The 14,700-nt window shown below is 38.3% G+C and overlaps 2 protein-coding genes across 7 annotated transcripts in view; one reads left to right on the top strand and one right to left on the bottom strand.

Annotated features, from left to right (window-relative positions):
- The window catches only part of LOC110836801 (tectonic-2), a 134,477-nt gene that overhangs the window by 17,038 nt on the left and 102,739 nt on the right, over positions 1-14,700 (top strand). The window lies entirely within an intron of this gene.
- LOC110836803 (uncharacterized) overlaps positions 1,098-14,700 on the bottom strand; it is a 77,490-nt gene continuing 63,887 nt past the window's right edge. For all 3 annotated transcript variants that reach the window (XM_087349433.1, XM_087349434.1, XM_087349432.1), the window contains exons 5-8: positions 12,627-12,779; positions 12,015-12,195; positions 8,513-8,652; positions 1,098-8,114 (exon numbers count right to left, since the gene is read on the bottom strand). In XM_087349433.1, the coding sequence (XP_087205559.1) occupies positions 7,819-8,114; positions 8,513-8,652; positions 12,015-12,195; positions 12,627-12,779 (770 nt within the window). In that variant the 3' untranslated portion in view covers positions 1,098-7,818. The remainder of the gene's footprint in view (positions 8,115-8,512; positions 8,653-12,014; positions 12,196-12,626; positions 12,780-14,700) is intronic.

The raw sequence follows: 14,700 nt of genomic DNA, 5'->3' as shown, positions 1-14,700 counted from the left end.
ATACCTCTTCTAGCCTCCTGGGTGCATACTTCTGTGCATAAGTTGTAATGTAAATTTACGTATCATTACTCGGTATAATGCTGGATTCATCTAATGATTTAATGGCAGTATCTAAGAAGAGGCCGATCCTGCTATAAGGAAGGTAAGCTGTATCGCCATTTTTGGTCTTCGCGGTTTCCGTACCAAGAAGGATTAGATAAGTGAGGCATTTAGCATTCATAGGATGGGATGATAAATGCTCAGGGTCTGAAACGACTTTGGGACTTAACAGTAACTGGGATGATTATATTAAAATGGATTTTAAGGAAATAGGGTAGGTGAGTGTGGATTTGATTCGTCTAGCTTAGGATAGAGGCCAATGGCGGGCCTTTCATGTTATATAAATACGAGGAGGTTACTGGCCAACTGTAGTTAGTTCAAAAACATGTGTGGTGGTTGGAAAAACTGCTTGTCATGTCTGTGATTTTTCTATAAAATTCGGTTACCATGACAAATACACTTTCAACATAATCACCCCTTCCACTCCTTTTCCCCTGCAGAAAGATGCAAGTCTTCTTAAAATTTTTAGTTAACGTGTTATTTCAATTTCCTATTGTCCTCACGATATTTAGTAGCTGTGTAGAACAACACGAGCATTTTGAACGTTGCTATCTTCTGGGGTGTAGCGCCGCGTAGTCTCGTAGTTTACCGACGTTTCAGAGATCCTTGCTGACTCCAATTTTCTGTTAGCTTTTTCCGTATTTTAGCTCAAATTATCTTGAAAGTCGCCTTCCTAGTTGCCACTCGGTCTGTCCGACTGGGTCAAGGTCGCGTCTGCAGGCCTTCTTCTGGCTACTAAGAAAGCATCGGTACAGTATACCGTTAATGTTAATGACGTTCCTCTCCTTACTTAATGTTAGTTACTTTGTTAAGCCTGCTTGTGTTGGTGTTTGCCACTGCTGACGTGTGTTACAGCACGCAGTACTACGAGCAGTTGGTTGAAGGATCGGAGTGGATCCAGTGTTTCCAGACAAAAAATTCTATTTGTTCCGACCCCCCCTTCCCCTCGACCAAGATAACCTGCCTGTAAAGTACGTGAAATTTAATAGATTATAAGACTCTATTAATTGTATGTTTTATTTGACTAAATTTACACCACATAACAGATATACAACATCATAATCACTTACAATTAATAAAGTTGGAACATTTTGTACCTTGTAGTGAAAGAGACAGAGACACACCAAGCATTTGATATGCATATAAAGATACTTATTACATGGACAAGTGACACTGATCTTTATATGTGCGTATATACCTATAATAATGATAATCATAATAATGTCGCAAAATGTAAAAAACTTGCGTTTTGTTTTGTCCGGTAATGCCCTTTCCGCAGACATTCTAGACAACGACCTGACACGTGTATACAATTTGTAGAAAAATATTACGCAATTGTTATTCTTATGAACTTGCTGGATGTCTACGGAAAGTTTAGGCGAGCCGGATCAAAGGATATGTTTCGTATATGGTTCTTGTACTGCCCTCATGAAGTGCAGTACCGCTTCTACCCGCTTCCAAAAATACACACACAAGATAAAGTTATCAAAACACAGTTACTTCTTTAAATACGTATGTATATTTTTATATAATGTTTTGCTTGATTCGCAACACGGTTGCTTTTAAAGTGGGTGTTACGACACTGAAATGATTTAAAAGGCTGCAATTCACCTTGTAATTCATTTAGTGATGCGACAACCACCATTGTCCATACAGCATTGCGTTGTTTTTAAGCAGATAAACTCGAGTATCATTATTAAAACATTTATGTAACATCTTAACGATCATAACGGAAATACGTGGTTCATATTGCGTATTCAATATGACCAGTGACACCTAAAGTATATATGTATGTACGTGATATGGTTTTTTATGCAAGCATTCAACTTGACGACGAAGAAGGACAGTGTAAGACATCTACATGTAGGTAAGAACAAAGATGTATATACAGCACATAATCACAATACGACAGTTTTTTGTTCCTTATGACTTACGACTCCCCCTAGACCCGTGCATTGACAGACTCCGAAGTGCGACCCTGCAAAGCGATTTCTTTGCTTAACGCTCTACACATAAGAGTGTATCGCTGTAAGAAAACAAATGCCCTTCTTGAAGATTTCTGTCTTCTGGGTTGTTGCGCTGTGTAGACTGTCCGATGTTAACCAACGTTTCAGGGGTCATACTGAATCGCCCTGATGACGGAGGCTGTATGACCTCTGAAACGTTGGTTAACATCGACCAGACTACACAGCGCAACAACCCAGAAGACAGAAATATTCATACTCACCGCTGTGTAAACCTCAAATCTTACAAATGCCCTTCTTGAAGATTTCTGTCTTCTGGGTTGTTGCTCTGTGTAGACTGGTCGATGTTAACCAACGTTTCAGGGGTCATACTGAATCGCCCTGATGACGGAGGCAGTATGACCTCTGAAACGTTGGTTAACATCGACCAGTCTACACAGCGCAACAACTCAGAAGACAGAAATCTTCATACTCACCGCTGTGTAAACCTCAAATCTTACAAATGCCCTTCTTGAAGATTTCTGTCTTCTGGGTTGTTGCGCTGTGTAGACTGGTCGATGTTAACCAACGTTTCAGGGGTCATACTGAATCGCCCTGATGACGGAGGCAGTATGACCTCTGAAACGTTGGTTAACATCGACCAGTCTACACAGCGCAACAACTCAGAAGACAGAAATCTTCATACTCACCGCTGTGTAAACCTCAAATCTTACAAATGCCCTTCTTGCTTCCAGCTCTGGGCCGTCAAAACATATATCTATTTACCTATGCTGATAGTAGTAATGGGTTACTGACAAAACAGTAATGGAAAAACAGACGTTTTATTTATGTAATGTGTCATCAGTTTTTGTGGTGCTAGGTGCTACTAATTCTTCTTGCCCTTGACATCTTCACCTTACAGGGACGCAAAGCTGAGTCTCGTTTTACACAATGCAATGTGTCATACCTTTTAGACATACTTTATTCTTGGTGCACTATTAAAAATGTTTCTGTGATTTATTTCCTTACTCCTTTTGGAAGGATATACCAATTCGTTATCATAAGCCAATTGACTCTGCGAAACAAAATTAAGCAATTTGATAGATGTTTATAATTTTGAGTCTGTAATATTTATTTCAGTATATGGTTTTGAATTATGCTTCAGATGTAACCTAAATTAGTATGTCTAGGTCTTGTATTTAATATCGTTCTGACATACAAATGTGATGCATGGTAATCTTTCCTCTTAATTTCAACGGGGTCTATAAATCCCCGTTTATCTGCTTGTCTTGTAGTCGTTTGTTCTGTGTGTTCGATTGCATTTCTGCAACCCATTACTTCAAGATTTAATTTATTTGTTGTGATTGGAACAATGTAAAATATGTTTCGTCGTTTACATAATCGGCTATAGTAGAAGTGGTTAGTACTACTTTAAAACCTTCTAGATTCACATCACAAATCAAGGACAAGTTGGTTACCTCAGAAAGAACAAATATGAAATTATTGATTCTACTACGTCATTCTAGTTATTAGTCCTATTAATCCGAGTGTCAACTAATATTGTTTCTGATCGCTGATCTCTAGGTACGACTGATTAGGAACAATCTGATATGTATGGTTTTTCATTGTTTCTAAAAGTAGAATTCTCACTGCAGTTTTATCTCTTGTGATTGATATGTAATTAAGCAGACATTAACATTCATTGCATTTGTTTTAGAAAATAAAACGTTGCAAGGAATATTATATTATTTAACAGCCAGTCTCTGTTTCATTAGTTGTTTCGGATGGTTTAACTTGTTATGAAATTCTTGTGTTGATGCACAGCTGATATGATCCACATGCAGACAAATAGTCTCGCTTTGTAAAGTTACGTTGATATTCTACAAATATCATTTTATCCGACGATACGTAGTACCCATTATTAGTATCTTTAAGATCGACATTTAGTTCGTATTGACTTGATTACTGAAGAGTATCATTTGTTGAAGTGGTTTTAATTTTGTGTCGGTCCTATTACATGACATAAGCAACACCACTGAAAATATCTTCACAGGCAATTATAAAAGAGTATCTTGTTACGATGTAAATTTTAAGACGATACACGAACCTAAGAATCTTTTAGTTTGGGCCCTTTCAGAAAATAAATTCTCTAAAGTAATGGAGTATAACATTTTTGGGGAAATATAATTGTGTTGTCTTAATATTGGAGTACAACACAGGCGTTTTCTTTTGCTGATATTATTCTATTGTACGTAGTTTGGAAACATGATCTAATATAATTTATATCTTAATTGCATCATGCTTGTGTTTCAATACAATACTTTTATTTTCCGTCGTTTACACAAGCTTATTGTTAAAATCATATAAAATTTCACTGTCTGCCATTCAATAACAACGGACACGCACCTCATACACAACCCGATATAGGCACCCAGGCGCGTCTCCAAAAATAAAATCGAAGAAGCCTGGAGATGTAATAAAAACGAGTAAAAACAAAAGCAATATAAGCAGAGCAACAGATACACCAGATTTTAATTTTAATTTTGATAGACCTGACGATGATAAGATTGTATATCGAAACATGTCGTCAATTTTAAAATGTAACAATTTTATGTGAAATTTTATATGATTTTAACAATAAGCTTGTGTAAACGACGGAAAATAAAAGTATTGTATCTAATATAATGTTATTTAGTTGTCATATCGAGGGAATCATGCCAGATGGTCGTATAACAGAATAGCTGATATACAGGAAACTAAATTCAGATATCCATTATTAGTATATATATATATATATATATATATATATATATATATATATATATATATATACGGCCGAATGTAACTGTTTGCATCTCTGTATAAATCGGCATCAGCATTACGCCCATCTGGCTTCTGGCATGACACACACATTCTGTCATTCTTTGTTCTTAGGCCAAGTATCTTCGATGATGCAAGTATCTTGGTACACCATTCTTGGCATGATGACCTCGGTATTTTTAATATTTGACGTGTAAACAGTTTAGCTTATAATTTGTTACATTTATATTCATCTGTAGCTGGATTCTCAGCTACGCCAGGTCTCAGATCAACATAATTTACACATTCACAGCGCTGAATCTTCCCCCCCGAGCTTTTGAAAACTCAACTTTCCATGTTGACTGTACGGTTTTCCTCTATCATTCGCGCCTCACTTCGGCTAGATAAACATTAAGATGCGGTGGTAAATCTCACGTCACGGTGTTAAGAATATCCAGGTCACTCTTACAATTTGATTCGTGCTTTACAAAACGCTGCATTTAAAGGAATTTATCCGATGCTTATTTCACTGATACTGCCAGAACATATATGAAATTTAGAATCTTAAATGACTCGTTACTCTGCTTGTTTTAATCTGTTTAAATCACGTATTTAGAAATCGATCCACTGCTGTCAGAGAGTGTACGGAACAGTGCTGTGGATTTTGACTTTTCATTTTTCCGAACTCTGTTTGTTTACATTGATATATTTTTCGTCTCAATACTTCGTTAACTTTAGCGTTTGAAACATCGTAACCAGTCAAACTTTTATTTAATGGCTTCATGAAAGGTTTTATTTAATTTGTCCTGCATTAGCTGTATAAGAGCATTCTTTTGAACATGGGGGAGGTTAAAGTTGCGTTCTGTCAGGAGCCTGGGTTAATACCCAGCCACTCTGCATAAACTTTGATTTATAAACAAGTTAAATCCGGATACGTTCTTGTTGTTGAAGAACATTCATGTTCATTTTTTCACAACTTTTTTTCTTATTTTTGTTTGTATATTATGCTGATTATGAGCCGGGATAGCTCAGTCAGTATAGTGACTAGCTATGGGCTGGACGGCCGGGGTTCGATCCCCGACGGGGGCAGAGGATTTTTCCTCTAGCCTCTGCGTCCAGACCGGCTCTGGGGCCCACCCAGCCTCCACTACAATGGGTACCGGGGTCCTTTCCCGGTGGTAAATCCGGCCGGGGCGTGATGCTGACCACTCACCCCCATCTAGTCCCGAGGTCAAGGAAGAGAGGAGCTATACCTCCTCTCACCCCAAACGCCTACATGGCGTATAGTGGGACAAACTTTACTTTACTTTATATTATGCTGATTATTTCTTATGTACAACCCCAACATCGTAGGTACAGAGCAGGTGAATGCATCTGGAATATATTTCGTAACAATTTGATCAACTCTTAATTTTAAAAACCGACGATAATTTAGTGGGTGAAATAGAGAGGAATTTTCTCCTGAACGAACTACTGAGAGATTTAGTTCATGGTAATTGTTAGTTCCCTTTTAGACAAATTCACAGTCACCCATTACGTCAATTTTATTGATGAACGTGGCAACGTCTAATTTGACTTCAGTAACACATTGATATTTTGATGAATACTAGAAAACTATGTGTTTACTTTAGTAAATACAAAAGGAAAACTCTCTTCACGGTTTTAACTGACTGCTAAATAAAAACATTATGTATTAATGATATAAAATGCTTCGTCTACAGTATTTTTGAAATCATCTTGGTTTTTTTAATCACCGTATTTTCTAACCTAGGATTATAAATATAATTTGTAGTGTTAATTAACTCATACTATAATTATAATCCTAGGTTATTAAACACTGTGATGAATTAATTCGTATTATTAAACACGAAACGTTTCAGGTTGATGATAAAACGTTTGAAAGTCAGACTTATAGTGAATACAAATAAGACAGCGTTGTGGAGAACGTAAACATTAGTCTCATTATGTATTCTTCAGTGACGGATGCTAAAGGATTTCTATACATCGTTGTATGTGGAAGTTTGTTGCGTGTGAATGTGTACACTGGCATTTCCATACGATGAATCTTTTAATTTTATATATTCCAGAGTTTAAAATATTTGTGCTACTAACTACATATACAAACGTATTATCTCTCTTGGGCCACACTATATGGAACTTTTTTGAACGGAAGTTTGAGAAACTTTGATGAAAATATGCTGCTACAATTAATAATTTACATAAAATCAAAATAAAGGACAGAGAACTTGCTTAACAAAGACTTAGAGTCGGTGTTGGTAGTTTACATCGCGTTAAGTAGATGAATTAATGCCCCGATCAAATCTCGTTTTAGAAGATTTCTGTCTTCTGGGTTATTGCGCTGTGTAGTCTGGTCGATGTTAACCAACGTTTCAGAGGTCATACTGCCTCCGTCATCAGGGCGATGCCCTGATGACGGAGGCAGTATGACCTCTGAAACGTTGGTTAACATCGACCAGACTACACAGCGCAATAACCCAGAAGACAGAAATCTTCATATTCACCGCTGTGAGAACCTCAAGTCTTACAAATCTCGTTTTGTTTTTCCTGCGAATTTGTCTATTTAGAGATCCAGTTCATTCCTTTTATCTTAGAATTTTATAAACACGAGCTGTTTCTTTTCTTGTCTTGGTTCTTTTAGTGCCAGTGCATATTGTTTCGGACTTAAGACTTCATATTTTTAACGTTTCTGAAATAAAAATCCGAATTTCAAATCTTTATCAAGTTCCTCCTAACTTCACGTCGACAGAAGTAAATAAGGTCTCCAGACTTGCTGGAAAGTTGAATAAGTTAATTCGTTCGCAGACTGTTTAACGACGCCATATCAGCCCTTTACACATTCCTTGTATTTGAAATAATACACCGTTTTCGTTTCAAAATGTTAATTATTTTAACTGCTTCAGAAATAATCGTCTTACGTTCGAAGCAACGTTGTTCTGTACTCAGCTTGCTGTCGTTATTACAAGCAATGGCGGTAGTTGCAGGCAGTGGCCACTGCGCTCGTGAGGACAGCGGCCAGTACCATTCTGAAGCAACCACGTGGCGTAGTGGTGTCGCTGTTGGAAGTCTGCTCCAAGTTCTTGCCCACACATTGCATGCGCTCCAGAGGCAGTTCTTGCACTTTGTACTCTCGATGCTCGCTTTTCATCATGCAGAGCGTTCTCTTCTTTATCATGACGTCATCGTCTTTGTCTCGTAAATTTTGCAGCCATACACGATACCAACGAAGAGAGCAATCACACACCAATGGGTTGTCTGAGAAATAAGTAATAAACAGGACTTTATTAGGGTGATGAAACCAATAAGGTTGATATGGGACATGTAGCACGCGTGGGATACTTAGAAATAGAGATTGTTCAATTTAAAACGCAACCCTGACTCCTTCACATAAACGTCTTCACGGTGACCTTGAATGTCACCAGGGAGACTGGAAGAGAAAATGACATTTTTATACATTATTATTATTACGTACTCGGGTTATATTTTAAATGGAACATTCTGTACACAGATGGATAAGTTGTACATCCTGGATGGAACATGCCATTTGTGTAGCGTTAGGCTTTTTTGTGTACAGATTAATTAATATACTTTTGTAGGTACAAGAATTCTTAACGTTATTGGGGTTGGATCGTCTTAACAAATGTTCGTCTTACCCATTATGTCGATGCTCCTGAGTGTATCCACGATGGGATCCATTATTTCCTCTGGAATGTATGAGAGCTTGTTATTCTGTAGATTCAAGTTCTCCAGCGAGTTGAGATTGTCGAAAGCCAGCGAAGGTATTACTTTGATACTGAAAGAACCACAGAGTTATTAGATTTCTTGCAGGAATTAATCAGCAATTAAGTTTAACTGTAAGTTATATAACTAAAACATTTTAAAATTGTTTCTTTTGGCAAGCTACGCGAATGGAAAACCATTTCTAGTTTCCTCCCAGATCTTACAGAGGAGAAGGTGAGATAATAAGGACATTTAGCACGCATGAAACAACTGCATGCAAATTTGAATCTGAGAACTTCAAAGGAAGAAAATGTTTTGGGGGATCTATGTGTAAAGAGAGGGTATTATTAAAATGTATCTTAAAAATCATATGTGAAGAGGTAGCTGGACTAAACTTGCTCAGAATAATTATGTTTAAAGCGGACTTCTTTTATCACAGTAATTAACCTTAGGGAAGGGAATTTCATGATCAGCTGAGTAACATTTGAAGTTCTCACGGCGGCGAGTGTGAAGATGGCGGTCTTCAGGGCTGTAGCGCCGTGTAGTCTGCTACAAGTTCTCCGACGAGGTTCTTGCTGCCTCCATCATCAGGGTGATCGATACACGGCACCACAACCCTGAAGACAGCTGTATTTAAATATTAATCAGTAATTGCCTTGTCTATTTTCGTTTGGTGCTCTCGCAGCTGAGTGGGAAAAGTGGTGACATCATGAACGACGCATTTGTGACCACAGCTGCGCCCTGTAGAGATGATGATTTGAATTAAACGCCGCTGTTCCTGCTAAATGTAATCGTCTAACTGAACTTTTCCAGTATAATCTGTCTGCCTTGTATATGTAAAGTAAGAAGTGTCCGTTTTTGTGTTTAGGTTGGGGAAATAATTTTGGCATTTTGATAAAATAATTTCTTTTAAAACAGAAGCTTCGAAATTGTGACGGATTGTTGTTTCGACAATAAACGGCGTACGTTTTTGAAGGCGAGGAACTTTTTGGACTTTTCTACTCAAGCTAAAACTTTGTAAATTGCTGTTTTCTGAATGTTGTGAGAAATTGTAGGAAATTTCAAAAATATCGTTTTTTAAACTCTTAAAAAATATATTCTTGTCTTAACGGTAGAAAGTTTTGATCTTTATGAAGATAACTTACTATCTCAGTTCTTAAAGTAGAGTTTCCTTGTTTATGCTGTGAATGTGTAAACATTTTATTTACAGTGTTTTGTTGTCGTAAGTCTTTCTAGTTTATTCATAGCATAAAGGGATTTTTTCCCACCGCGGCTAGACGACACAAAACTTTTTAGCAATGTGTTTTACTTAATGCCTCGTGCTTACGTGTCCCCAGGGACACGTAACTTTAACGATTGCAATATTTCCGCAGGCAAGAACAAAACAAAATTTATTACACTTTTAGTTTACTTTTAAAGCGAAGTTGGCAAAATTGGAAAAAGTTCGGCTAGTACAAACAGTGTGAACCATATCTAATTTGAACTTACTTGATTTTTATCTTTTGTGTAACTATAATAACATGACACGTCTAATATGGTTGCTGTATTGACATAATGTACCAAGCAAATACATTTGTCTGTGATCTGGCTTTTTAGTCGTGGTAATCAAACAAGGACCGCCACGGTGGTCTAGCGGTTAGAACGCTGGCCTTGCAATCCTTTGGTCTCGGGTTCGATTCCCGGCGGTGCCCGAATTTATAACTTGTGTTGGGCAAGGCCGTGGTCTAGGCAACACGGAGTTTTCCTCCGGTGGCTTCCCCGGTTTCTCCGTGCCATCCCAACAATTACTCCATTCACACACAGAAGAAGGCAATGGCAAACCACCTCTGGATCATCTGCCAAGAACGTATATGAACAGGTCCCAGTCCGAGAAAAGGATGGAAGGATCCTGTTCATATGGACCTGTCGTCACACAGAACACTAAATAATAATAAGATGAGGTGGTCTAGCGGTTATAACGCTGGCCTTGTAATCCTGGGGTTTCGGGTTCGATTCCCGGCGGTGCCCGAATTTATAACTTGTGTTGGGCAAGGCCGTGGTCTAGGCAACACGGAGTTTTCCTCCGGGGGCTTCCCCGGTTTCTCCGTGGCATCCCAACAATTACTCCATTCACACACAGAAGAAGGCAATGGCAAACCACTTCTGGATCATCTGCCAAGAACGTATATGAACAGGTCCCAGTCCGAGAAAAGGATGGAAGGATCCTGTTCATATGGACCTGTCGTCAGACAGAACACTAAATAAAATAAATAAATAAATCAAACAAGTGAAACTTGTGGAAGATTGACAGATCAATATGGCGCTAACTGTATGCCAGAAAATGTAGGAATAGGTGGGGAGATTCGAAAGAGGGCTGACGAATGTTATTAACTGTGCACGTTCTTGGCAGCCATCGACTACAACACGTGTTATGGAGAAATTCAATCGGCACTGGTGTGATTACATTCGGGACAGGCATAAGTTTTTCCTGTAGATGTTAGTTCTTTTCTCGGCTGCGTTTTATACACACATTGGTTTCCTTTTAACTGAGTTTTATATGTAATTGATACTACCAAAGTGTACCAGGTCATATTTTGCTTATGGAACAGTCAAGCATGTTTTTGAACGTCGTAATTTCGTAACTGCTTTGGTCCGCCGCGGGCTTAGCCCTGCAAACCAAGTTAGTCGCTGTCTCTGTGACGTTTTCTGCACGTTAATGACGTTTAGAAATGACGGAAATCATATTTTGCTAAAAGACAGACTTTTGATCTCTTTTATTTCATCAGAAAAAACAAGTTTTGTTATAATATTTTGTTCGAGCATAAAAACTCTTGGATTGAAATAAAGGGCATTCATTATGGGATTTGCTTCTAAACGTTGTTTACGCTGTATTTTTCTTTGTAGCATTCGCAACATTTTTCTAAGTGGTGCCAAATGTCTCAAGAATGATTGATTTCGTTAAAGAAAATTATCGAGTAATGCGTTAACCTCCTCTTTATTAGTATTTTTAATAAATTGTCAAGGCATTTTTGGGTGTAAGCTGCATTTAACGAAATGTAAAATCATCCCCTATATAAGAATTTTCATTGTCATGTAGATACTGTTTATTACCTTTTGATTAGTTGGTATATTTAGCAGCGAACGCACAAGTACACAGAAATATACGAAATTTCAAAGAACATTTTTGAAAAAATATGTGCTGTGTTACCGGTGTAATACGGCCTGAGCGTGAAGCTAGTCACTCAAACCTATTATTACCGATGTTAGCTCAACCTATACCTTTCCTATACGCCTTCATGGCTTGGTAGTTTCTCTTTGTACAACCAAAGAGTATAAGGAATTCTTCTCGGGCTACCGTTCTTTATACTTAGTCGCCGTGGAGGCTTCAGATCTTAAACAGCTTGTAACAGGATTCTCGGATTGCTAACCACGAGAAATTGAAATGTTAGTACTTACTCGTTTTTCTGTAGATTAAGGAATGTGATTGTATCTCCGAACCCAGTGAACGCATCCTCAGGGATGGAACTGATGTTGTTGGATCGAAGGTCCAGATGACGTAATCGGTGAAGGCGTCTCAGGGCATTGCTGGGTATGGAGTGGATGTTGTTATCGCCCAGCCTGAGATACTGAAGGTTCTCTGGAAAAAATACACAATGTTATGGCTATGTTAGTGAGGCGTTGGGTTGAGGTGAAGAGACTCCATCACCAGGGACTTGTGGTAGCAAAGTCCATCGTTTCGAGAGACTGACTCCCTAATAATAAACTCTTATCATAAATAAATTTCTTGTTATGTGCTTCTTATAAAATTCTTGTTTTACGCTGGTCCTATTGTTTTAATCTCTTTCGTATTTTGTTTTCACTTATAAGGTTAATGAAACCCCAGGCTTTGATTAGCATCTAATTATAAGCGTATACATTGAACCATAGTTCGGCCACATAGTAGCAAACTTCGCGGAGGACCGTATTCGACCCCAGGTAGAGAAAGCAACTGTAGACATTTACTCTCCTAGTACTTTGGTCTGACTTTGTCAAACATCGCTGACTTTAGGTAAAATTGATTGTACAAACCTTCAAGACCAACAAATGCTTCAGGATCAATGTGTGCGATCTGATTTCCATCTAGTTCCAGGGAGTTCAGAAGGGTGAGATGTGAAAACACTCTGGCGGGGATCTCCTTTAGGTGATTGTGGCCTAGGATAAGCGAATCCAGACTCTCGAGACCTGCAGGAGAAGTTGAGAGGTTGAGAGGTCAAATGCTGCATTTACTTCTCTTCTGAGCATACACCGGATTTTTTTTTTTGTTTTTGTTGCATCCGTCGTGGAAGTTATAAAATTACAATACGACAAAGTTTCGGAAGCTAAATTCTGCTTCCGTCTTCAGGTAGAAAATAAGAAAATATAACAGAGAGCCTGTCTTTTGGGGCCCCTGGTTGAGCCAGCCTTAGACCTGGACCTGGAAGGCTGAAGGAAAATCCACCTTCTGAAACTTTGTATTTATTTTGTTATTTGTACTGTGGATAAAAATCGAAACGAATGATTTCACATGTTATAAAACACCATTAGTAGAATACTTCAGACGAAGACATACGTGTTACAGATTATATCGTGTTTCAGTAATAGAGGTACAGAAATTACATACGAAAGGCATTTATGTATATTCCTTTGTAAATTTCGTATCTCATATGGCGTTTTTCGTGTTTATACACATTTAGATTTAACCTATATAGCCCTGTGTGTGTGTGTGTGTGTTAGCTGTTGCTGCCTTGTGATTAATTGCAGTTTATAGACTAAATCGGCGAACGACGTGTACCGAAGGTAAATCCCATTCACGTGACGTGACATTACGTCACGAGCAGTATATAATCCACTTGTAGCCTCGGCTTCTTGTTTTTAACTCCATAGGGTACAGTCCTTCTTGAGATGTTAATAGTCGCTCAGCTAGCGCCTATCATGAAACTGAAGGTTCATTACCTTATTCTGAAGGACCTGTGACTGCACCCTATCATGGGCCAGATGAATCCAATCCACACTGTCATGTCTTATTACTTTAAGATTCGGTTTAATACGTTTCTGTTGCCGAACGTCGCAACTGAGTCTTTAGCATCCCTGCTTCGTTTTCGGGAGGTTTCGGTTTTCGTAAACTCCTCAGTCCCTCCAGGAATCTATCGGGTTAGTACCTAAAATTAGGCCACGGCCGTTTCACCTTTCACATCCTTTCCAATTCATTAATAATCAGTCGATATTACAGGCCTATGCCCTGAGCCACATACAAATATCCCATCTTTCCCATGCATTCTACATGTCCTGTATATCTCAAGCAGAATGATTTTATCATTAAATCTAAAACTTCTTGACGATGGTGAAGAGTCAATTGAATAAAAAATTTCTTTGATATTATCCATCGTCTAGTAAATATAAAACGTAAAACGACGTTTCGGAGATGGGACTCTGTCTCCGGAGATAGGGATTAGCTCTATCTAGTGCTCCCAACTGTGTAGGAACCTGAAGACGGAGATAGAGTCCCATCTCCGAAACGTCGTTTTACGTTTTATATTTACTAGACGATGGATAATATCCAAGAAAATTTTTATTCAATTGATTTTATCATTGTAATAATATGTTAGGTGAAGTGAAAACTATGAAGATGGCTGTCTTCTGGGTTGTAGCGCCTTGTAGTCTGGTAGAAGTTTACCGACGTTTTAGAGGTCCTTGCTGCTACTATCATCAGATGGATCCAGAAGACAGCCATCTTCGTGCTCACCGCCGTGAGAACCCAGAAGTCTGCTGCTTCATCTCAGATCGAAATATTCTCTTCAAAACCCTGTTTACAGATATTCTTCAGATACGAGCGACCGTATTTTACAAATAGGTAAGATGATAGCTCTGTGTTTTTGTATAGCGGATGGAAGGCAAAAGAATTCTGAAGTAATGGATAGATTTAAATTGAACCTGACAGTAACGTTATGTCAGTGGAAGATATCCTACCTCGATACAATTTGTAGTCTGTGACATTAATAGTACCAACGCACCCTGAAGTTTCCAACTGCATTGTTAACACTCAACATTCGACGAAGTTACACATAGTTGACGCACGAATTTATCAGTGGGAGTTATTCTAGCGTTATTTAAATTAGAATCCTGA

Source organism: Zootermopsis nevadensis, unplaced genomic scaffold (assembly GCF_977971745.1).
Source record: "Zootermopsis nevadensis isolate Lab colony 2312 unplaced genomic scaffold, Znev_1.0 Znev_ptg000016l, whole genome shotgun sequence".
Lineage (NCBI taxonomy): Eukaryota > Metazoa > Arthropoda > Insecta > Blattodea > Termopsidae > Zootermopsis > Zootermopsis nevadensis.
The sequence above is the reverse complement of the archived record's forward strand: the minus strand, read 5'-3'. Positions and strand labels throughout refer to the sequence as shown.